This window comes from Gymnoscopelus braueri (genome assembly GCF_963280865.1).
Source record: "Gymnoscopelus braueri genome assembly, chromosome: 14".
Taxonomy (NCBI): Eukaryota; Metazoa; Chordata; class Actinopteri; order Myctophiformes; family Myctophidae; genus Gymnoscopelus; species Gymnoscopelus braueri.
In genome coordinates this window covers 11,595,980-11,613,500 of record NC_137619.1, presented here as the reverse complement: position 1 = coordinate 11,613,500, position 17,521 = coordinate 11,595,980, and the positions used below count along the sequence as shown (strand labels likewise).

Genomic DNA, 17,521 nt, shown 5'->3' with positions numbered 1-17,521 from the left:
CTGTATCACGTGCCGTTTACATTCCCGACGAATACAATTATTCAATCAATCAATCAAACAGGACAATAGGAGCCGATAAGACAGGACTCACCCGTTCTCCTTTGGATCCTCTGTCCCCCGATCTGCCCGTAGCACCCTGAGGAGAAGAAACAAGACAATGGGTGCCACGGTATTTGACTATGTACGGGTGCACTGGTGTGGAGAGTACAGGGAACAGGCACTGACACAGACTCTGACCCTTCCTTCCACACAAGGACAGTTTGCTCCTGGGAGAAGTTACGCTCTGGTGGCTCTTCTGCCATGACACTGCGGATATTACCAGTAAGCACACTGCTCAGTATACTTCACCCAGAAAAAATGACTTATTTTCTATCAGTTAAAAACCCCATGAAGCCTTGAATTCATGGAGATTTTTTTGTTTTTGTTCAATTCCTGAGACAAGCAGGTTCAGTAGCAGACTATTTGAGTCTCTGCCGGTAATTATTGGCTCAGGAATGCAACACAAAAACAAGAAAAATCTCCATGAATTCAAGGCTTCATTGGGTGTGTAATTGATAGAAAATAAGATTTTTTTTTGGGGTGATCTACTCCTTTATCCCATTAAGACCTGAGGTCAATTCTGCAAATGGGTTGAATTTTTTCTAAAATAGCAGATGTACAAGCTCATCGCGGCACGAAGTGTCGCGCTGCGAGCTTGTCCATCTGCTATTTCTTTATAGCTAATGCAAAAATCCAAAATGACACATATGCTTTCCCGGTTTTAAATTGGCCAAGATTGAATCCACCTACAGTACAACACCCGCTGACAATGGATTCAGACAAATGTCTAATATATACTTCATTGTACAACAGTGTTGCACAGACACACACACACACACTGAATTTCAAGCAATTTACGTAAACATCTGGCAATTGACACCTTTGTATGTTTAAGTGTAATTTGGCCACAAAATATTAAAAAGTCCCATATTGCCACGCCCCATGCACCATGCCGTTGAGCGCGTTTTCTCCTCGTATGCCTAATTCACCAAAATAAGACCCTTAGGACATCTAAAAGTGTGTCAGGGTAGCAAGTAGCAACCACATAGCATCCGATTCCTATGTGGAAACTCATGAACACAGTATTATAAAGACACTTTTTTTAAAAAGGTATATTTTTTTTGCTTTTTTCTGCCTTTATTTGATTAGAGTACAATAGACTGAAACATTTCAGTACTGACCTGAGGCCAATTCTACAAATAGATAGATAGATACTTTATTTATCCCCAAAGGAGAATTCAGATATCCCATAGCTCATACAGGTATACAGTAAGGTTAGTTAAAAACGCATCACAAAAAGAGGGGGCACAGGTTAAAACTCAGAGGACAAATATATAATATATAATGCCTTCTAAATCAGTGGTTCTCAAACTTTTTTGTGCCAAGGACCCCCAAAATTGTTATGTATTTGGCTGCGGACCCCCATCTGTTTTGTGCCATGCAGGGAACCCCAGAAGAGAAGATTTGTGTTCAAAAATTCAAAATTATTCCACATTTTTTTCAAACAATTTATGTTAAAAAATAGCAGATGTACAAGCTTGCAGCGCGGCACGAAGTGACGCGCAGTGAGCTTGTAGATCGGCTATTTTTGAGAACCACTGTTCTAAATCCTAAGAGTTTCCTGAAAAACTTATGTTGCTATACTAATATAGCTAAAATCTAAAATGTGCTTTCCCGGTTTTGATGGGTTATTCAGGAAATACATGTTCTGAATCGCACAAAGCCTTGGAAGTAGCTTTCGACGAGGAGCGCACTCGAGTGTGTCGTCATTATGAGGCGGCTAAGAGCAAACACAGATGACCTGACATTGAACGTCTATTCACTTCCACGCAGTAAATGGATTTGCTCTTCAGAAAGATGGCTCTGAAAGATTCTTCCCCCTTCAGCGTTCAAACGCCCCTGGCGTTGTTGTCAGCGCCACAAAAAGGGAAAGTCACACAGGAAATGGGGAGTGACACGCAGCAAAGACCGTTGGGAACGGGACTCGAACCCGCATTAGCAGTCTAGGTGCCCGGACCGCTACGCCAGCCGTCCGGGCCTAATGACACTTTTAAACGTATTGTAAATGTTACATTAACTAAGATTGAGCAACTGCATGGCCTCTAGTATTTAGCTTAACATGTAATAAGAAACCGTTTTTGTTGGAGTGCATACGTAGATAAAATAATAGAGATTATTCTCACAAAGCTTGTTTGATCCCATAGCCTGGAGGAACGATTACGCTGCGATTGGCTAGTTCGTCACTAGGCCAACAACAGGCCAAGCAATGGTGTAACTTCACCACACAGTCATGTGTTATGTAACATGTGTTAGTGAGCAGATAACTCAGTCACCCATGTGTGTTTGAACGATGGAGACTCAGTCCCACAGCCAGTCAGTCAGTCAGTCAGTCAATAAGTGACATGGACTCCTATTGGCCACGACTCCGGGTGGGGCAATATATCACTTTGTCACATTCTCCTCGCTGTCGGGCGGAAACCTTGTATGTCCAAAACTGTTACTTTTCAGGATATGTTAAAAAAGAACCTGCGTTATTATTTACTCACAAGCTCTTGTTAATACTTTTTAATACTTTTGATTGGTTCAATATTCATAAAACCCACAGATACACTAAACAACTTTCACTTTCAGAAATCTTTTTAAATAGTAAAACAAATATTATAAGCTCACAACTCGTCGCGATGCGAGACACGCTGTGAGCTTGTAGATCGGCTATTTTCAATAAATCTTCCCACGACAGTCTTTATGGGGGAGAAAATAACATCTCAAGTTTAAATTATGGAGATACAAGGTTTCTGTCCGACAGCAACGTTACGTGCATGTCATGTTATGTGCCCTCCAACAGTACATAATGTCTGAGGGTTGCCATTCATAACTGCCAGCTACACCTCCAGTATACTGCAGAGGATCTGTCAGTGGTGGATGAAGTACTCCTTGAGTATAAGTGCCACAATGTAGAAATACTCTGTTACAAGTAAAGGTCCCTGTATTCAAAATGGTATGCTAAGGTACAAGTACCTCAGTAAAAGTACTTATTGACTTTTCACCACTGTAGAAGAACTGTGAGAGCAAACACCTGTCTGTCACTGACTATATAAGTCACTAAACATGTCATCATACACATGTACAGAACATCGTCTATGTCGGGTGGAAACCTCATATTTCCCAAACTGTTACTTCTCAGGATTCATATTCAAAAACAGCAAAAGTAGCAGATCTACAAGCTCGAAACGGGACGCGTTTCGAGCTTGTAGATCTGCTACTTTTGACGCTTTTGTGTGACACTGTAGTACGATCAAGCAGGGCGTTAATCTTTACGAAAAAACACAAAAAAGTTAGCAATAATGGAGATGGGAGGTTTCTGCCCGACGACAACGACATGTGCAGTATTATGCTACCCCCGCTTGCTATATCATCATCCCTCATTGCTCTGCTTTCCGTTCCTCTGGTGCTCAGTGCTCGCTGACTGCATTCATTACCTCTGGGAGCTTCTTTGTATCAATTTCCTGCAGGATTACAGGAGCCAATGCAACAAGACAATGTGGCACGATGTGGTTTTTAAAAGCAAAAAAAGCGGGCATCTCTTTCTGATGCCTGCTCCTCTCTCTGCCTGCTTTAATCTGCCCGCACTCCGTATTCCCCCAACGCAACGCCTGATGGGGGGGGGGGCATAGGCTTAAATCTATCATCGAGCCCACTGAAATGTGCTTCCCCGAGCATTACATTAGAAAACCTCAAAGCCAGTCGGTTGTGCAGTGAGCGAGCTAGCGCGCGAGCGAGCAGTGGCGGTTGGGAAAAGTAGCTAAGCACATTTTTTGCTGTTTGTACTTTGTTGCTGTCTGTCGGGCAGAAACCTCTTATCTCCATATTTTAACCTTTTTTTTCTCGTAAATTGACGATTGTTGTACATTTTAATCCAATGTTATTTGACAGCTTTAGTTACTTGGTACTTTGCAGATTTTAAATTATTATTACAAAACATGCATTAAAGAGGTGGTCCCATGGTTTTGCACTTTTTCTGTTTTTCATGTGTCTATGAGGTTGATAGAACTTCATTAAGCCCCCTGGTGGTGTTTTTATGGTGTTTTATGTCTTCTCTGACTATTTTGAGTTTCTACCTGGAGGCTGAAACCTTGAGGGTCAAACGTGCCAATAGAAAAACAGCCCTTTAGTGACATAGTAAAAATATACCCTCCCCCTCATTATCATAACACAACAGGTGTGGGCATGAGGAGGAGGAGGGACTAGGACAGGTGGGTGGTGCTAAGGTGGTGGAGGAGGTGCTAAGGTGAGAACCAGGTATACTTAATGAACTGGAGGCGTGTCCACATAAAACATAATTTTAAGAATTTCTGTACACTTTTTTGAAAAAGATCTTCCTCCTAGTATAACCATAATAAATGATGATTATATTTTAGGGGGGGGAAAAATCACTGAAAATCACGGCACCCCGTCTTTAACTTTGGCTATTCAAAAATAGATGATCTACAAGCTAATATGTGAGCTTGTAGACCAGCTATCTTTCAAAAATAAATTGGAAATATGTTGTTTTACTTTGTACATTTTGATGCCAGTACTTTTACTCAAGTACAATTTGAACACAGGCCTTTTACTTGTAACAGAGTATTTTGTATATCATCTCTTTCGGGTCGAAACCTCATATGTCGAAAACTGTAACTTTCAAAAGCGCCGCGTTTAGAGCTTGCAGATCTGCTACTTTTGATGCTTTTGTGTGACGCTGTAGTGTAGCATGATGAAGCAGGGCGTTAATTTCTGAAAAAACTAAAACAAATTACTTAAAATATGCTTATAAGAGGTTTCTGCTCGACAGCAACGATATAGTGACATTGCTGCTTTTACTAAAGTAATTCCCTCCACCACTGGCAGTGTGTGTGTGTGTGTGTGTGTGTGTGTGTGTGTGTGTGTGTGTGTGTGTGTGTGTGTGTGTGTGTGTGTGTGTGTGTGTGTGTGTGTGTGTGTGTGTGTGTGTGTGTGTGTGTGTGTGTGTGTGTGTGTGTGTGTGTGTGCGAGGAGGAGGAGGAGGATGCAGGGGGAAAAATCCACCTGCTAGATGGCACTGTTGCCCCACCGAAACCGCCAGAGGAAGCCAGAGGCAGAACGCACAAGAGAGAAAGGAAGGACACACAGTGAGAGAGAGGGGAAATCACCCCACAGTGTGTGTCTGTGTGTGTGTGTGCTGCAGTGAGATGTTGATGGAAGAACAATAACTAACACCAAAAAAAAAGAAATAAACAGCGAGGAGTCGGCCCTGTCATTCAAGTGTTAGATGATAAAGTCGTGCAACATCAAAGAGCCAAACCGTATTAGTCAGAGCCCATTCATTCAAAGAATCTGACTGCATTATCTGTTTGGTATGACTATGTTAGAAAAATCGTTTTCTTTATGGTGCTGTACAGTACCCACGGTGTCTAATACCGCACGTGTACGGAATGTGATTTAGATGTTGTTCGACGGATTCTACGTTCATTGTTTACCTGGTATCCTATAGTTTCGAATGTTCAGAGTGTTATTTACATAGTGTTTTGTTTAGACAAGATGCTAGGTTGATCGTCTCACTGGGTATCCTAGTTTCTCGAGGCACTTACACTGTTCTCTCTGCCCTCTATTTATGCGACTATTTACCTTGTTTATTGTCAAGTCTGCTAAACGGCTAAATTGCAAATTGTAATACAAGATTTTAGATAATCACCTCAAAGACAGATCTCATTGCATCGATATTTGTTTGGAGTGCTAGGTCCATCTAAAAGCACCATTTCATCTCATCTCAAAGGGCTGTAGCTGCACTCTATTACAATTTTTTTAATTTTTTTTTTTATCATTGCCCCAAAGCATTAACTGTATAATTAGAATGAGGGGGAAAAAAAGAGAGTAAAAGTCAACAAAGCCTTAACCCATTAAGACCTGAAGCCGACTCTACTGTATATGTCTCCTAAATCCCAACAGTATTCTGAAAAACGTATGTTTCTATATGCTAAATCTTTTTCATGTCAAGAACCCCCCAAATTATATGTATTTGGCCGCAGACCCCCCATCTCAAAATATGTTGTTCCAGGGGGTCCCAGAAGCAAAGATTTTAGTTAAAAAGTTTTCGCTTTAAAAATTATATTTTTAAAGCGAACATTTTTAACTCAAATCTTTGCTTCTGATTTTTGAAAAATCTTGAAAATTTGAGCAAATTTTTGAATATATATATTATATATATTCAAAAATTTGCAAAAATTTTCACGATTAAAAAAAATAATAGCAGATCTACAAGCTCATAGCGCGGCACTCGGTGCCACGCTATGAGCTTGTATATCTCCAGGTCTTAATGGGCTAAATCTGCAGGATTCCATTTAGTTGTTATCACTAAATGCTCAAATATGCAAATAACGTCTAATGCACTCTCAGGATGCCGTAGCTTGCGGGGGGGGAAGGGAGATAGAAATCTGCTGTGCCATCTCTCTGTAGCCGGGGCTGATGATGGGGAAGCACTGTTCTAGAGGGCACCGTTTCTCAACCTAGGGTTCGGGGACCCAACCAGTGGTCCAAATGGACCCTTATGGGTCTGTAACTAAAGAGAATGTACAAATGGAACCAAATGGACCCTTATGGGTCCATTCGGTTGCATTTTCTACACTCTCAAGAGTTAAACAAGCACTGGTTTAGTAGCCTCGGAAACCCAGGCTTTTTTTTTTGTTACAAAAGAAAAAAAGCCTGGGGGAGCCATGCAGGAACGATGGTCTTGGACCTTGTTATCTCCTAACCAATCAGAGTGCAGAGGGGCGTCGCTCTAAATTTGGTGACGTCAGCATGCTCCGTGCACAGGCCGAGGGGGGGAGGGGAGGGGAGGCGGGGACATAGATTGGTGAAGCAATAGGAAGCCACGCACAAATCCGGGCGGCTGTGTTTGGGTCCGCCCTTCAAGACCATGGATTGAGCTCGTAGCCTCAGGCTACTGGTTTAGTGATTCTCAACCTGTTTTTCTTTTCGGGGGTCCACCAGTTTGACATGCATTAGGCCACGGACCCCCCTTTTTGATAAAATGTTTCATCTCTGGGACCCCGAAATCGACGCTGTAAAATCCTCAGTGTCAATTTAACTCTGAGAGCATACAAATGGAACCGGTCCATTTGGTTCCATTTGTATGCTCTCAGAGTTACAGACCCATAAGGGTCCTATATTGGACCCCTGGGTGGGTCCCCGGAACCCGACGTTATGGGACACAATGCTATAAGGAGGACTTGCAGCAGGCTCTCACCTCATATCCAGGAATTCCATCTTTTCCAGATCTCCCCTGCGCAAAAAAGGAAACAGACGCAAAACAAAGACATTATTATTCCCAGCCTTCGATTGGATCAGCGCTGTTGCACTCCTGGTAATCTCCAGCGGTTAATGAGATACCTCAAGCGTGCCGTAATGATCCTGATTGCCGTGATGTGAACACCGTTCCATTCTGTGCTTATACAGGCGAGGAGAAAAAAAAAACTATACAGAAACCATCTCTGATGGTAATTAGTGCCAGTGGTGGAAGAAGTACTCAGATGTTTTATTTAAGTGAAAGTAGCAATACCATAAAAGATACTCTGTTACAAGTAAAAGGCCTGTGTTCAAAATGTTACTTGAGTAAAGGCACAAAAGTATTGGCATGAAAATATACTCAAAGTACCAAAAGTAAAAGTAGTAAAATGTTTGAAAATAGCAGATCTACAAGCTCATAACACGTTGCGACGCGTTGCGAGCTTGTAGATTGGCTATTTTCAAATAGCCTATGCATAAAATAGGGCTGAAGTGGTTAATGTATGTTTTATAATATAGTAATTTATGTCTGCAAAGTAACTAGTAACTAAAATTTTCAAATAATTGTGGTGGAGTAAAAGTACAATATTTTCCTCTGAGATGTAGTGGAGTAGAAAGTATAGAAATACTCCACTAAAGTAAAAAAAAATCCTCAGAATTGTAATTACAGTACTTGAGTAAATGTACTTAGTTACTTTCCACCACTGGTAATTATGTACGGTCATGTAATCGTCGTGCAGAACAAGTGATAGCATGATTAATCTCTCCATATATTGTCCTTGAAACGTGCACTTTGTCCACGTTATGCTAAAACAACCGTGGGTCGCTGTCGGGGGCGGACCTTGGACTACTGTATGTTCAAAATGGTTACTTTTCAGGAAATGGAAAAGATAACCTGTGTTTCATTATATTAGATCCAGTGTAGTTATTTAGTCACAAGCTCTTGTTAATTATGTCGCATCTCGACACATTGTGAGCCTACAGATCTGCTACTTTCAATGCTACGCAGTGTGAGCTTATAGAGCGGCTATTTTCGCTACTTTTGTGCTACACTGTCATAAGACAAAGTATAAAATAGGGCATTCAATTATAGTGGTGGAAAGTAACTAAGTACATTTACTCAAATACTGTACTTAACGCTTTCACTGCCAAGAGTATTTTCATAAAGTACTCCCCCAGTGCCAGCAATTTGCGTGTTTTTTAATTTTGTAATTTTTTAATTTTCCATTCAAATAAATTATCTGATTACACTTTTAAACCCACACGACAGTTCTACCAGTAGAGAGCAGCAAATCGACACATTGATCACCTCGTTGACTCGCTCGCCCCCTCCCAAACAGGCCTACGTCACATCCGGTCATTAACCGGATGTAACATTTTCGACAATCGTTGATCGGGCTAAATTACGATGTGATACACGACTACGATGACTGATCGTCACCCAGACCAAAGAGAATAGAAGTAGACCTCTCCGTTCGTTTTTTATACCGTGTGAAAAACCGTGACTTTCCCTATTCTGGCCAAAAATGACCGCGGGAAAAAAATGAGAACCGGAAACGGAATCTGCGTCATGAAACCGGAACCCAATGAGTCTGAAGGAATCAGAAAGCGAAAGTGATCATGAAAAATAAACAGAATAGCGCGACCACAGTAAAAGGTAAAAACTCAGGATTTCTCGTTCTGGCAGGGAGGGTATTCAGAGAAAACTCGGGATAACTCGGGGCGTGGCACTGAGAGAGTTAAGTACAGTTTTGAGGTATTTTTACTTTACTGGAGTATTTCCAATTTTCTGTACTTTTACTTCTACTAATATTGTACTTTGATTCCACTCTACAATTATTTAAAAACTTTAGTTACTAGTTACTTTGTAGATTTTTATTATTATTACAATACATGCATTGACCACTTTATCCCTATATACTTAGACTATTTGAAAATAGCATATCTACAAGCTCACAACGCTTTGCGACGCGTTGTGAGCTTGTAGATATGCTATTTTCACGATTATTATACATTTTGAACACTTGTGAAATGGGCCATTCTGCATGAGTACTTTGAATTCCGGACTTTTACTTGTAACAGAGTATTTCTACATTGCAGTATTGATACTTTTACTTCAGTAAAAAAATGGTAATACTTTTTCCCCCACTGTTCATTTATGAAAAAAACCTAGAACTATGAAACGTGGGGGAGATAACAAGGTACATCTGCCCGACAGTGACGAACGGGTACAACTGCTGACGCAATAGGAACAAGTGAATGACCCAAAGCCCCCACATTCCACACTGGATTTCAGAGGATGAGGACTTTAGCCCATTAAGACCGGGAACGCATCTGTGTGTCATTTTAAGATTTCTTTTGGCTATTGAAAAATACCAGATCTATAAGCTCATAGCGCGGCACCGAGTGCCGCGCTATGAGCTTGTAGATCTGTTATTTTTTTGAAAAATCGTGAAAATGTGTGCAAATCTTTGAATATATATATTTTTAAAGTGATTTTTTTTAACTCAAGTCTTTGCTTCTGGGGGTTATATAATGTCTTCTAAATCCTAACAGTTTTTTGAAAAAACTTATGTTGCTATAATATCAGTGGTTCTCAAACTCTTTTCATGTCAATAACCCCCGAAATTATGTATTTTGCCACGGACCCCAATCTCAAAATATGTTCCAGGGACCCCCCCAGAAGCAAAGATTTGAGTTAAAAATTTATATATATATATTCAGATTTGCACACAATTGCACGTTTTTTTCCAAAAATATCAGATCTACGTAGATCTGATATTTTTTGAATAGCCAAAGAAATTTAAAAAATGACACAGATGCGTTCCCGGTCTTAACGGGTTATAGGCAACCTCTCTTGAATAAAGAATCGAAAGGTGTATGTATAGGAACCGTACAGGAACGCCTTGGGGTCCCTCGGGCCCTGGGAATCCTGTCTCTCCGATGGGCCCCCTCTCACCCTGTCAGGGAAACACAAGCAGAAGGGCCCCGGTGTCAGTCAGCACGGTGACAAAGGGATGACGCCAGAGATTGACAGCTGAAAGACAAGTTAAAAGCTCAGGCTCACCGGCTCTCCTGGGATCCCTGGATCTGCGCGAGCGCCGGGCTTCCCCTGTCAATCATGGAGAGAGAGAGTAGCGTACGTCAGTGGTGTAAAGTAACTAAGTACATTTACTTAAGTAAGATTTTGAGGTATTTGTACTTCACTTGAGTATTTCCAATTTGCGACAAAAAAAACCCAAAATATCCATGAATTCAAGTCTCCATGGGGTGACTAATCGATAGGAAAAAAATGTCATTTTGGTGGTGTACTATCCCTTTAAGACCTGAAGCCGATTCTACAAATGCCTTCTAAATCAGTGGTTCTTTCAAGATTTTTCAAAACTGTTCAAAAATAGCAGATGTACAAGCTCGCAGCGCGGCACAAAGTGATGCGCTGCGAGCTTGTGCATTTGCTATTTTTTCAATAGCCAACGCTAAAATAAAAAAATCACACTTTCACGGTTTTAAAGGGTTAATTACATGGTCAAATCGACCGATACCGATATCGATATTGCGATGCAAGCTTCCAGTAGGCTTTACTCTACACCTGTTATGCAGTAACTGTGATTCTGGGTGCAGATGCAGACTTATATACACAGTGCATAATTTATTAGGCCTGCAGACGCACACACAGAGTATTGGTTCACACAACCTTCGAAAGCAGAAAGCGCTGATTGAATCTGTAGCCTTCGTCGTCACAAAAGGCCTTTTCACATTCACATTCAAACATAAATATGATCAAATAAAACATTGGCTTTTTAAGGCCGATATTGCCGATATCGTCATGATGGCAGATGAATCATGCATCCCTAGTGAACAGTACAGTAGAGTACAGTACAGGAGTGGTGGAAAAAGTACTCAAATGTTTTACTTAAGTAAAAGTATCAATACTGCAATGTAGAAATACTTAGTTACAAGTAAAAGTCTGGGATTCAAAATTTACTTGAGTAAAAGTGCAAAAGCATTGGTATCAAAATGTACTTGAAGTATCAAAAGTAAAAGTACTAACATTTTTGAAAATAGCAGATCTACAAGCTCACAACGCGTCGCGATGCGATGCGTTGTGAGCTTGTAGATCGCCTATTTTCAAATGGCCTATGTATAAAATAGGGCTAAAGTGGTTAATGTATGTTTCATAATATCATAATTTATATCTGAAAAGTAACTAGTAACTAGAATTTTCGCAATTCAGGGCAATTGCAAAGTGTGGTTGCGCCGACGCCGGTCACGGGGTCGCTGCCGCCGGGACGTGAGGGATACGCCGGGAGGAATACCGTCGTAGGCTGCGCCAATTACATTGTCACTTCACTCCTGAGATCACTTGCGTTTCATTTTGAGAGGATTGATCCCCCAAAAATCATGTTTTTGCATCGAACGGTTACGTTTTGCGCATTTGTGGCGCCCCCTATGGATCAAAGTGTAAATGCTTTTGGGGATTTGTTGAGTAAACCACCCTCGACATGTGATTCAAATTTGGTATCGATTGGACGTTTCGTTCGTGATTTTTGGCATTTTTGGTAAAACGGGCCCCTCCCACTAACTTTGGAAGCCAATTACGGACGAACGGTAGGGACTATCAAAATGCCGTTTGGATATATTTATCGCAAGGGTCCATAGATGACCTGTACCGATTTGTGTGAGATTTGGACAAAATTTGTAGGAAAAGGAGCAAAAAGTGTGTTTTGAAGAAAATTCAAAATGGCGGAAAATCTATCCAGACGCAAATGAGCGTGGCCTATATGGGGAGTTGATTTTTTTATTTTACGACCTACGGTTCAAGAGTTATAGGCAAAAACGTAAAGGGGGCTGTTATAGCGCCACCATGAGGCCAAATGGTGTAATTATTTTTTTAATAATTTCGGACTAAATTATAAACCTCCCCTCCAAATCTGGTAACTCTAGCTGTTACGGTTTCTGAGAAAAGAAAACTTGAATTTGAGTTTTTTCACTTTTCCATTAAAGTGGATGGGGACATTTAATGCACTAATAAATCAATATCAATAAAACTATGCAACCAATCTCTTAGCAAAATGATAGCACACGATTCCCGGTGAGGCCGGTCATTTTGACATATGGCACTAAATTGGGGGAAAAAAACTGTGGGAGGAGTAGCGTGCCAAAGTATTGTTTATCTAGAAAGATTAATAAAGTGGGAAGAGTACTATAGTCTGGTTGCCCTGTTAGGGCAACCACACTAACTAAAGTCTTCAAATAATTGTAGTGGAGTAAAAGTACAATATTTGCCTCTGAGATGTAGTGGAGTAGAAGTAAAAGTAAAAGTATTGGAAATTGGAAATACTCAAGTAAAGTACAAATACCTCAAAATTGTACTTAAGTACAGTACTTAAGTAAATGTACTTAGTTACTTTCCACCACTGCAGTAGAGTACAGTAAAGTATGATGGTACGTTTACATCTGGTTGCAGGTCAGATCATCTTCTTCAGGGTATTGGATTTGAAATGGCAAAGAGAGAAAAGAAAAAGTGACTTACGGAGGACCCTGATATTCCTGGGATGCCTGGAAGGCCGATATCTCCCTGAGGGGAAAAGGGAAAAGTTTCAGCGGTGTTACAATAGGTGCCAGGAATGCGCAGAAATACCCACACTACACACCCACATGCCATTTGAACCAGGTGCACATAGCTGATTCTTGGAATATTCTTGAGAAAAGGGCACTTTTATTAATTTATTTCTTAACCCTTTAAGACCGGGAACGTCATTTTTAGATTTCTTTGGGCTATTCAAAAATAGCAGATCTACAAGCTCATAGCGCGGCACCGAGTTGATCTACCGAGCTTGTAGATCTGCTATTTTAGAAATATTTTGAAAATGTGTGCAAATCTTTGAATGTATATATATTTTTAAAGTAAACATTGGTTGAGTGGTTGAGTGGTTCTCAAACTTTTCCATGTCAAGGACCACCCAAAATTATATGTATTTGGCCGCGGACCCCCATCTTAAAATATGTTGTTTCAGGGACCCCCATTAGCACAGATCGGAGTTAAAAAGGTTAGTTTTAAAAACGTATATCCAAAGATTTGCACAAAGTTTCCTCGATTTAAAAAAAAATAGCAGATCTACAAGTTCATAGCGCGGCACTCGGGACCGCGCTATGAGCTTGTATATCTGCTATTTTTGAACAGCCAAAGAAATCCTCAAAATGACACAGATGCGTTCCCGGTCTTAAGGGGTTAAAGATAGACTGTTTTTTTTTTGCTCCAAAGCGTTCCAGTCGACGTATACAGTAGCATGCTGAGGATTTGTGAGAACACAACCTCTTCACGACCTTCACTGCTTTTATGTTTTAGCACTCTGCTAGTGAGGGTTCCTTTAAACACATTTCTGACAATATTCCCCTCTAGGACGATTCATTCTCGCTTTAAAAGGAAAATCTGAAACAATATGCCAAACACATGCGCACACACACACACCACACACACACACACACACACACACACACACACACACACACACACACACACACACACACACACACACACACACACACACACACACACACACACACGTTACCACATTTGTATTGCCATACTGTACTTTAGGACGCCAATTTTATAATAGCCATTTTTTACCCTAAACCCTAAACCCTGAGTTATACATTATTGCGTGCCGATGTTGCGCACCGAAAATAGTCATTCTACAAGCTCACAACGTGGCGCTGAACAATGTGTTGAGAGCTTGTAGATCTGCTATTTTCAGTGCGCGACACGGGCGCGGAAACTAAGTATAAATCTGGCATTTACTCAAACCCCAAACACTAAACCTAGCCTCTCTAAATGCCTAATCCTAGGTGGGGAACAGGAAAATTGTCCTTACTATGTGTTTTTCTCAAATTCTGCTATATTTGTGGGGACTGGGGACATTTGACCTTCACAAGTATAGTACACACGCACGCGCACGCGCACACACACACACACACACACACACACACACACACACACACACACACACACACACACACACACACACACACACACACACACACACACAGAGCGATTCAATACAATTCAATAGAAATGGGTTCTAATTTGGCCTTCCAGATAAATATGCAAGGTACAAATACAAGTTTTCTGCTATGAAGCTGAATGGAGCCAATTGGACACGGGGGGGTCTTACAGTATATTTGGGTCAAGATGTAAACCATACATACTATAAGAAGTGCATGAGTGTTAAGAATATATGACTTTTGGTAAGTGCTCAGCCGTGTGCTGTAGCTACTGCTGTAATGTGCCTTACAGAGAGGAAGCATGCCCTCACTGTAATCTGTTTATGTCACGGAGGATGACACAGAGTCCCTGAGACGTACTGTACTGTAGGCTCAGTGATTCTGAACCCTTTTCATCTCAAGGACCCTCAGTTTGGGGTGACCCGATAGCACAGTGGTTCTCAAGCTGTGGGTCGGGACCCCCAGGGTGGTCCCCAAATGTTTTTTTTATAGACAATTTAAGGACTTTCAAGACCTTTTTAAAACCTCTAAAACGATAAAAAAAATAAAGACCATTACTGCGTCAAAAGTAATCAAGAAAACAATACTATAAAAATGGTCAATTTACTTAAACAACATTACTTAAAAAATAGGCCAAAATCGTGAAAATAGCAGATCTACAAGCTCACACAACTACAAGCTGCGACACGTTGTGAGCTTGTAGATCTGCTATTTTCCACAGTATTTATCTGTGGAAGCGAGTCATACTAAATGTTGTCGTTAGGGTGCTACATGGGCCTGACAGCGAGACCCCCAATCTACACTGAAAAATCCTCCCTGTGCATTTAACACAGAGAGTGTACCATTGGAACCAAATGGACTGATAAGGGTCCATTTAGTTCCATTTGTACACGCTTGGGAGTTACAGACCCCCGTAATAGGCACCATTTGGTTCCTAACTATCAATCACTTAGCTGAGGCCTCCCTTGGAAACCCCTTCAAGGACCCCTGGGGGTCCACATATGCCATGCTGGGACTTACCTTGGCACCGGGCAGACCTTCCAGACCTGGCAGTCCCATGGGTCCTGATTCACCCTGCCACAGAGAGCACAGTTACAACATCAACATGGAGAAATCCCCCCGGATCAGGGGTTCATTATGAATTAATCACTTATCGTCGCATTGCAACAAGTTGTGAGCTTGTAGACCGGCTATTTTCACTATTTCTTAACCCATTAAGACCTGAGGCCGATTCTACAAAAGGTCTTCTAAATCCTAACAGTTTTTTTTCTTTTCTATAATCAGTAGATTATTCAAAAATAGCAGATCTACAAGCTCATAGTGCTGCACTCTGAGCTTGTATATCTGCTATTTTTGAATAGCCAAAGAAACCTAGAATGACCGGTCTTAATGGGTTAATGGATTTTTTATTAAAAAAAGAAAATAATTATATGAAAATATAAAATGTTTCACTTTATTTTTTTAATATTTTGAAATAATAATCGTAAAAAAAATTAGGAAACGCAAAAAAAAAGGGATATTGACACATAAAGATGGGTCCACGACCCAAAAATGGGTCCCAACCCATTGTTTGGAGAACGCTGCCGTAGATACTGTAATAAGACAGTAAACAGCAGGTCTTCAAAGGGACAGGGAACTCATCTACGTCGGTCAATAACCATTTAGCACACAGTTAATGACAAAATATCAAAGCCACCACTATAACGTTGCAGTCCGGCAGACACCTCCTATCTCCATATTTTAACTTTTCGTTATTTAACGCCCTACTTGATCATACTACAGCGTCACTCAAAAGAATCAAAAGTAGCAGATCTACAAGCTTGTAGATCTGCTACTTTTGATGCTTTTGAATTTGAATCCTGAAAAGTAACAGTTTAGGACATATGAGGTTTCCACCCGACTATGCCCGACAAGGCGAGTGCATTAATTTCTGTCAAAAGGAAAAGATTTCACTCGAATTTCATAGCTCGTCTCTCGCTATGCCTGGTTAGATATGAATAAACACCAGTCCTGTCAATATGGATGTCAATTCCACAGCCTGGAGTGATGGGTGGGCTGTTATAAGAGAGGAAAGGCTGTATGGTACACTGTACAGACACAGTATCTAATCATTTTGCATGTACTGTATGTAGCCTACTATTAACACATTGACTGGCAGGCATTCATGAATTAATTCATCCGCCACCGCCAACGTTTATACTAATCTTCCGAGACCCACAGAATTTTTTCTTTTCAAAGAAGTTCTGGGGGGAGGACGAGGATCTCTTCTATCATCTGGAAAAGAAAAATTGTAACCGCAATCTTCCGTTCTTTAGTTATTGGCAGTTGAATATGGCTTGTTGACAGGCTGGAATTTGTTTAGATCTCGTGATTTCCGGGTGTATTCTACTTCGGGAGTCCCAGGATCAGTCACAGGTTACGGAAGAGCGCCCCCCCCCTATTGTAATCACTGAAAACACCAAATGACGTCTAATGGAAGTCAATGGCAGTCAAGCGTTGGTTTTGAAATCACTTCTATGGACGTTCAACGGCAGTCAATGTGTTAACATCATCATCCAAAACTGGTAAAAAATAAACGAGGGCTAAACTGTTCATCTTTTTGTCTTCAATTGAATTTTTTTTTTTTACGACCAGTTTTCCAAGGGCTCCTGTGTTTGAAGGAGGAGTCATATTTAGTACGCTGAATTTCTTCACGTAAAATAGCAGGTCTACAAGCTCACAACATATCGTAACGCATTGTGAGCTTGTTAGTCCTATTAGTAAGGATGCAAGGTTATTTCTAGTTTTGATCAGTCCTACAGTACTTTTGGAATGTACACGGCACGCTACAATACACACATTCTACCTCCAGCAGTGCCGAGAAAGAGACTCCATATGAAAAGTACGATTAGACGGGCTTTTTCGCACTAAAAATCAGTGGTGGAAAAAGTACTCCAATGTTTTACTTAAGTAAAATTATCAATACTGCAATGTAGAAATACTCTGTTACAAGTAAAAGTCCGGAATTCAAAATGTACTTGAGTAAAAGTACAAAGGTATTGGTATCAAAATGTACTTAAAGTAAAAGCATTCATTATGTAGAATGTCCCATTTCGAGTTTTCAAATGTATAAACACCTTTTGAAAATAGCATATCTACAGCTAGTAGATCGGCTATTTTCAAATGGCCGAAATGTATA

At 40.7% G+C, this 17,521-nt stretch overlaps 1 protein-coding gene across 1 annotated transcript in view; it reads right to left on the bottom strand.

Annotated features, from left to right (window-relative positions):
* LOC308099849 (uncharacterized protein) overlaps positions 1 to 17,521 on the bottom strand; it is a 266,481-nt gene that overhangs the window by 14,108 nt on the left and 234,852 nt on the right. Inside the window, exons 45-50 of the mRNA XM_080448669.1 lie at positions 15,364 to 15,417; positions 12,872 to 12,916; positions 10,406 to 10,450; positions 10,236 to 10,298; positions 7,301 to 7,336; positions 92 to 136 (exon numbers count right to left, since the gene is read on the bottom strand). Of these exons, the coding sequence (XP_080304795.1) occupies positions 92 to 136; positions 7,301 to 7,336; positions 10,236 to 10,298; positions 10,406 to 10,450; positions 12,872 to 12,916; positions 15,364 to 15,417 (288 nt within the window). The remainder of the gene's footprint in view (positions 1 to 91; positions 137 to 7,300; positions 7,337 to 10,235; positions 10,299 to 10,405; positions 10,451 to 12,871; positions 12,917 to 15,363; positions 15,418 to 17,521) is intronic.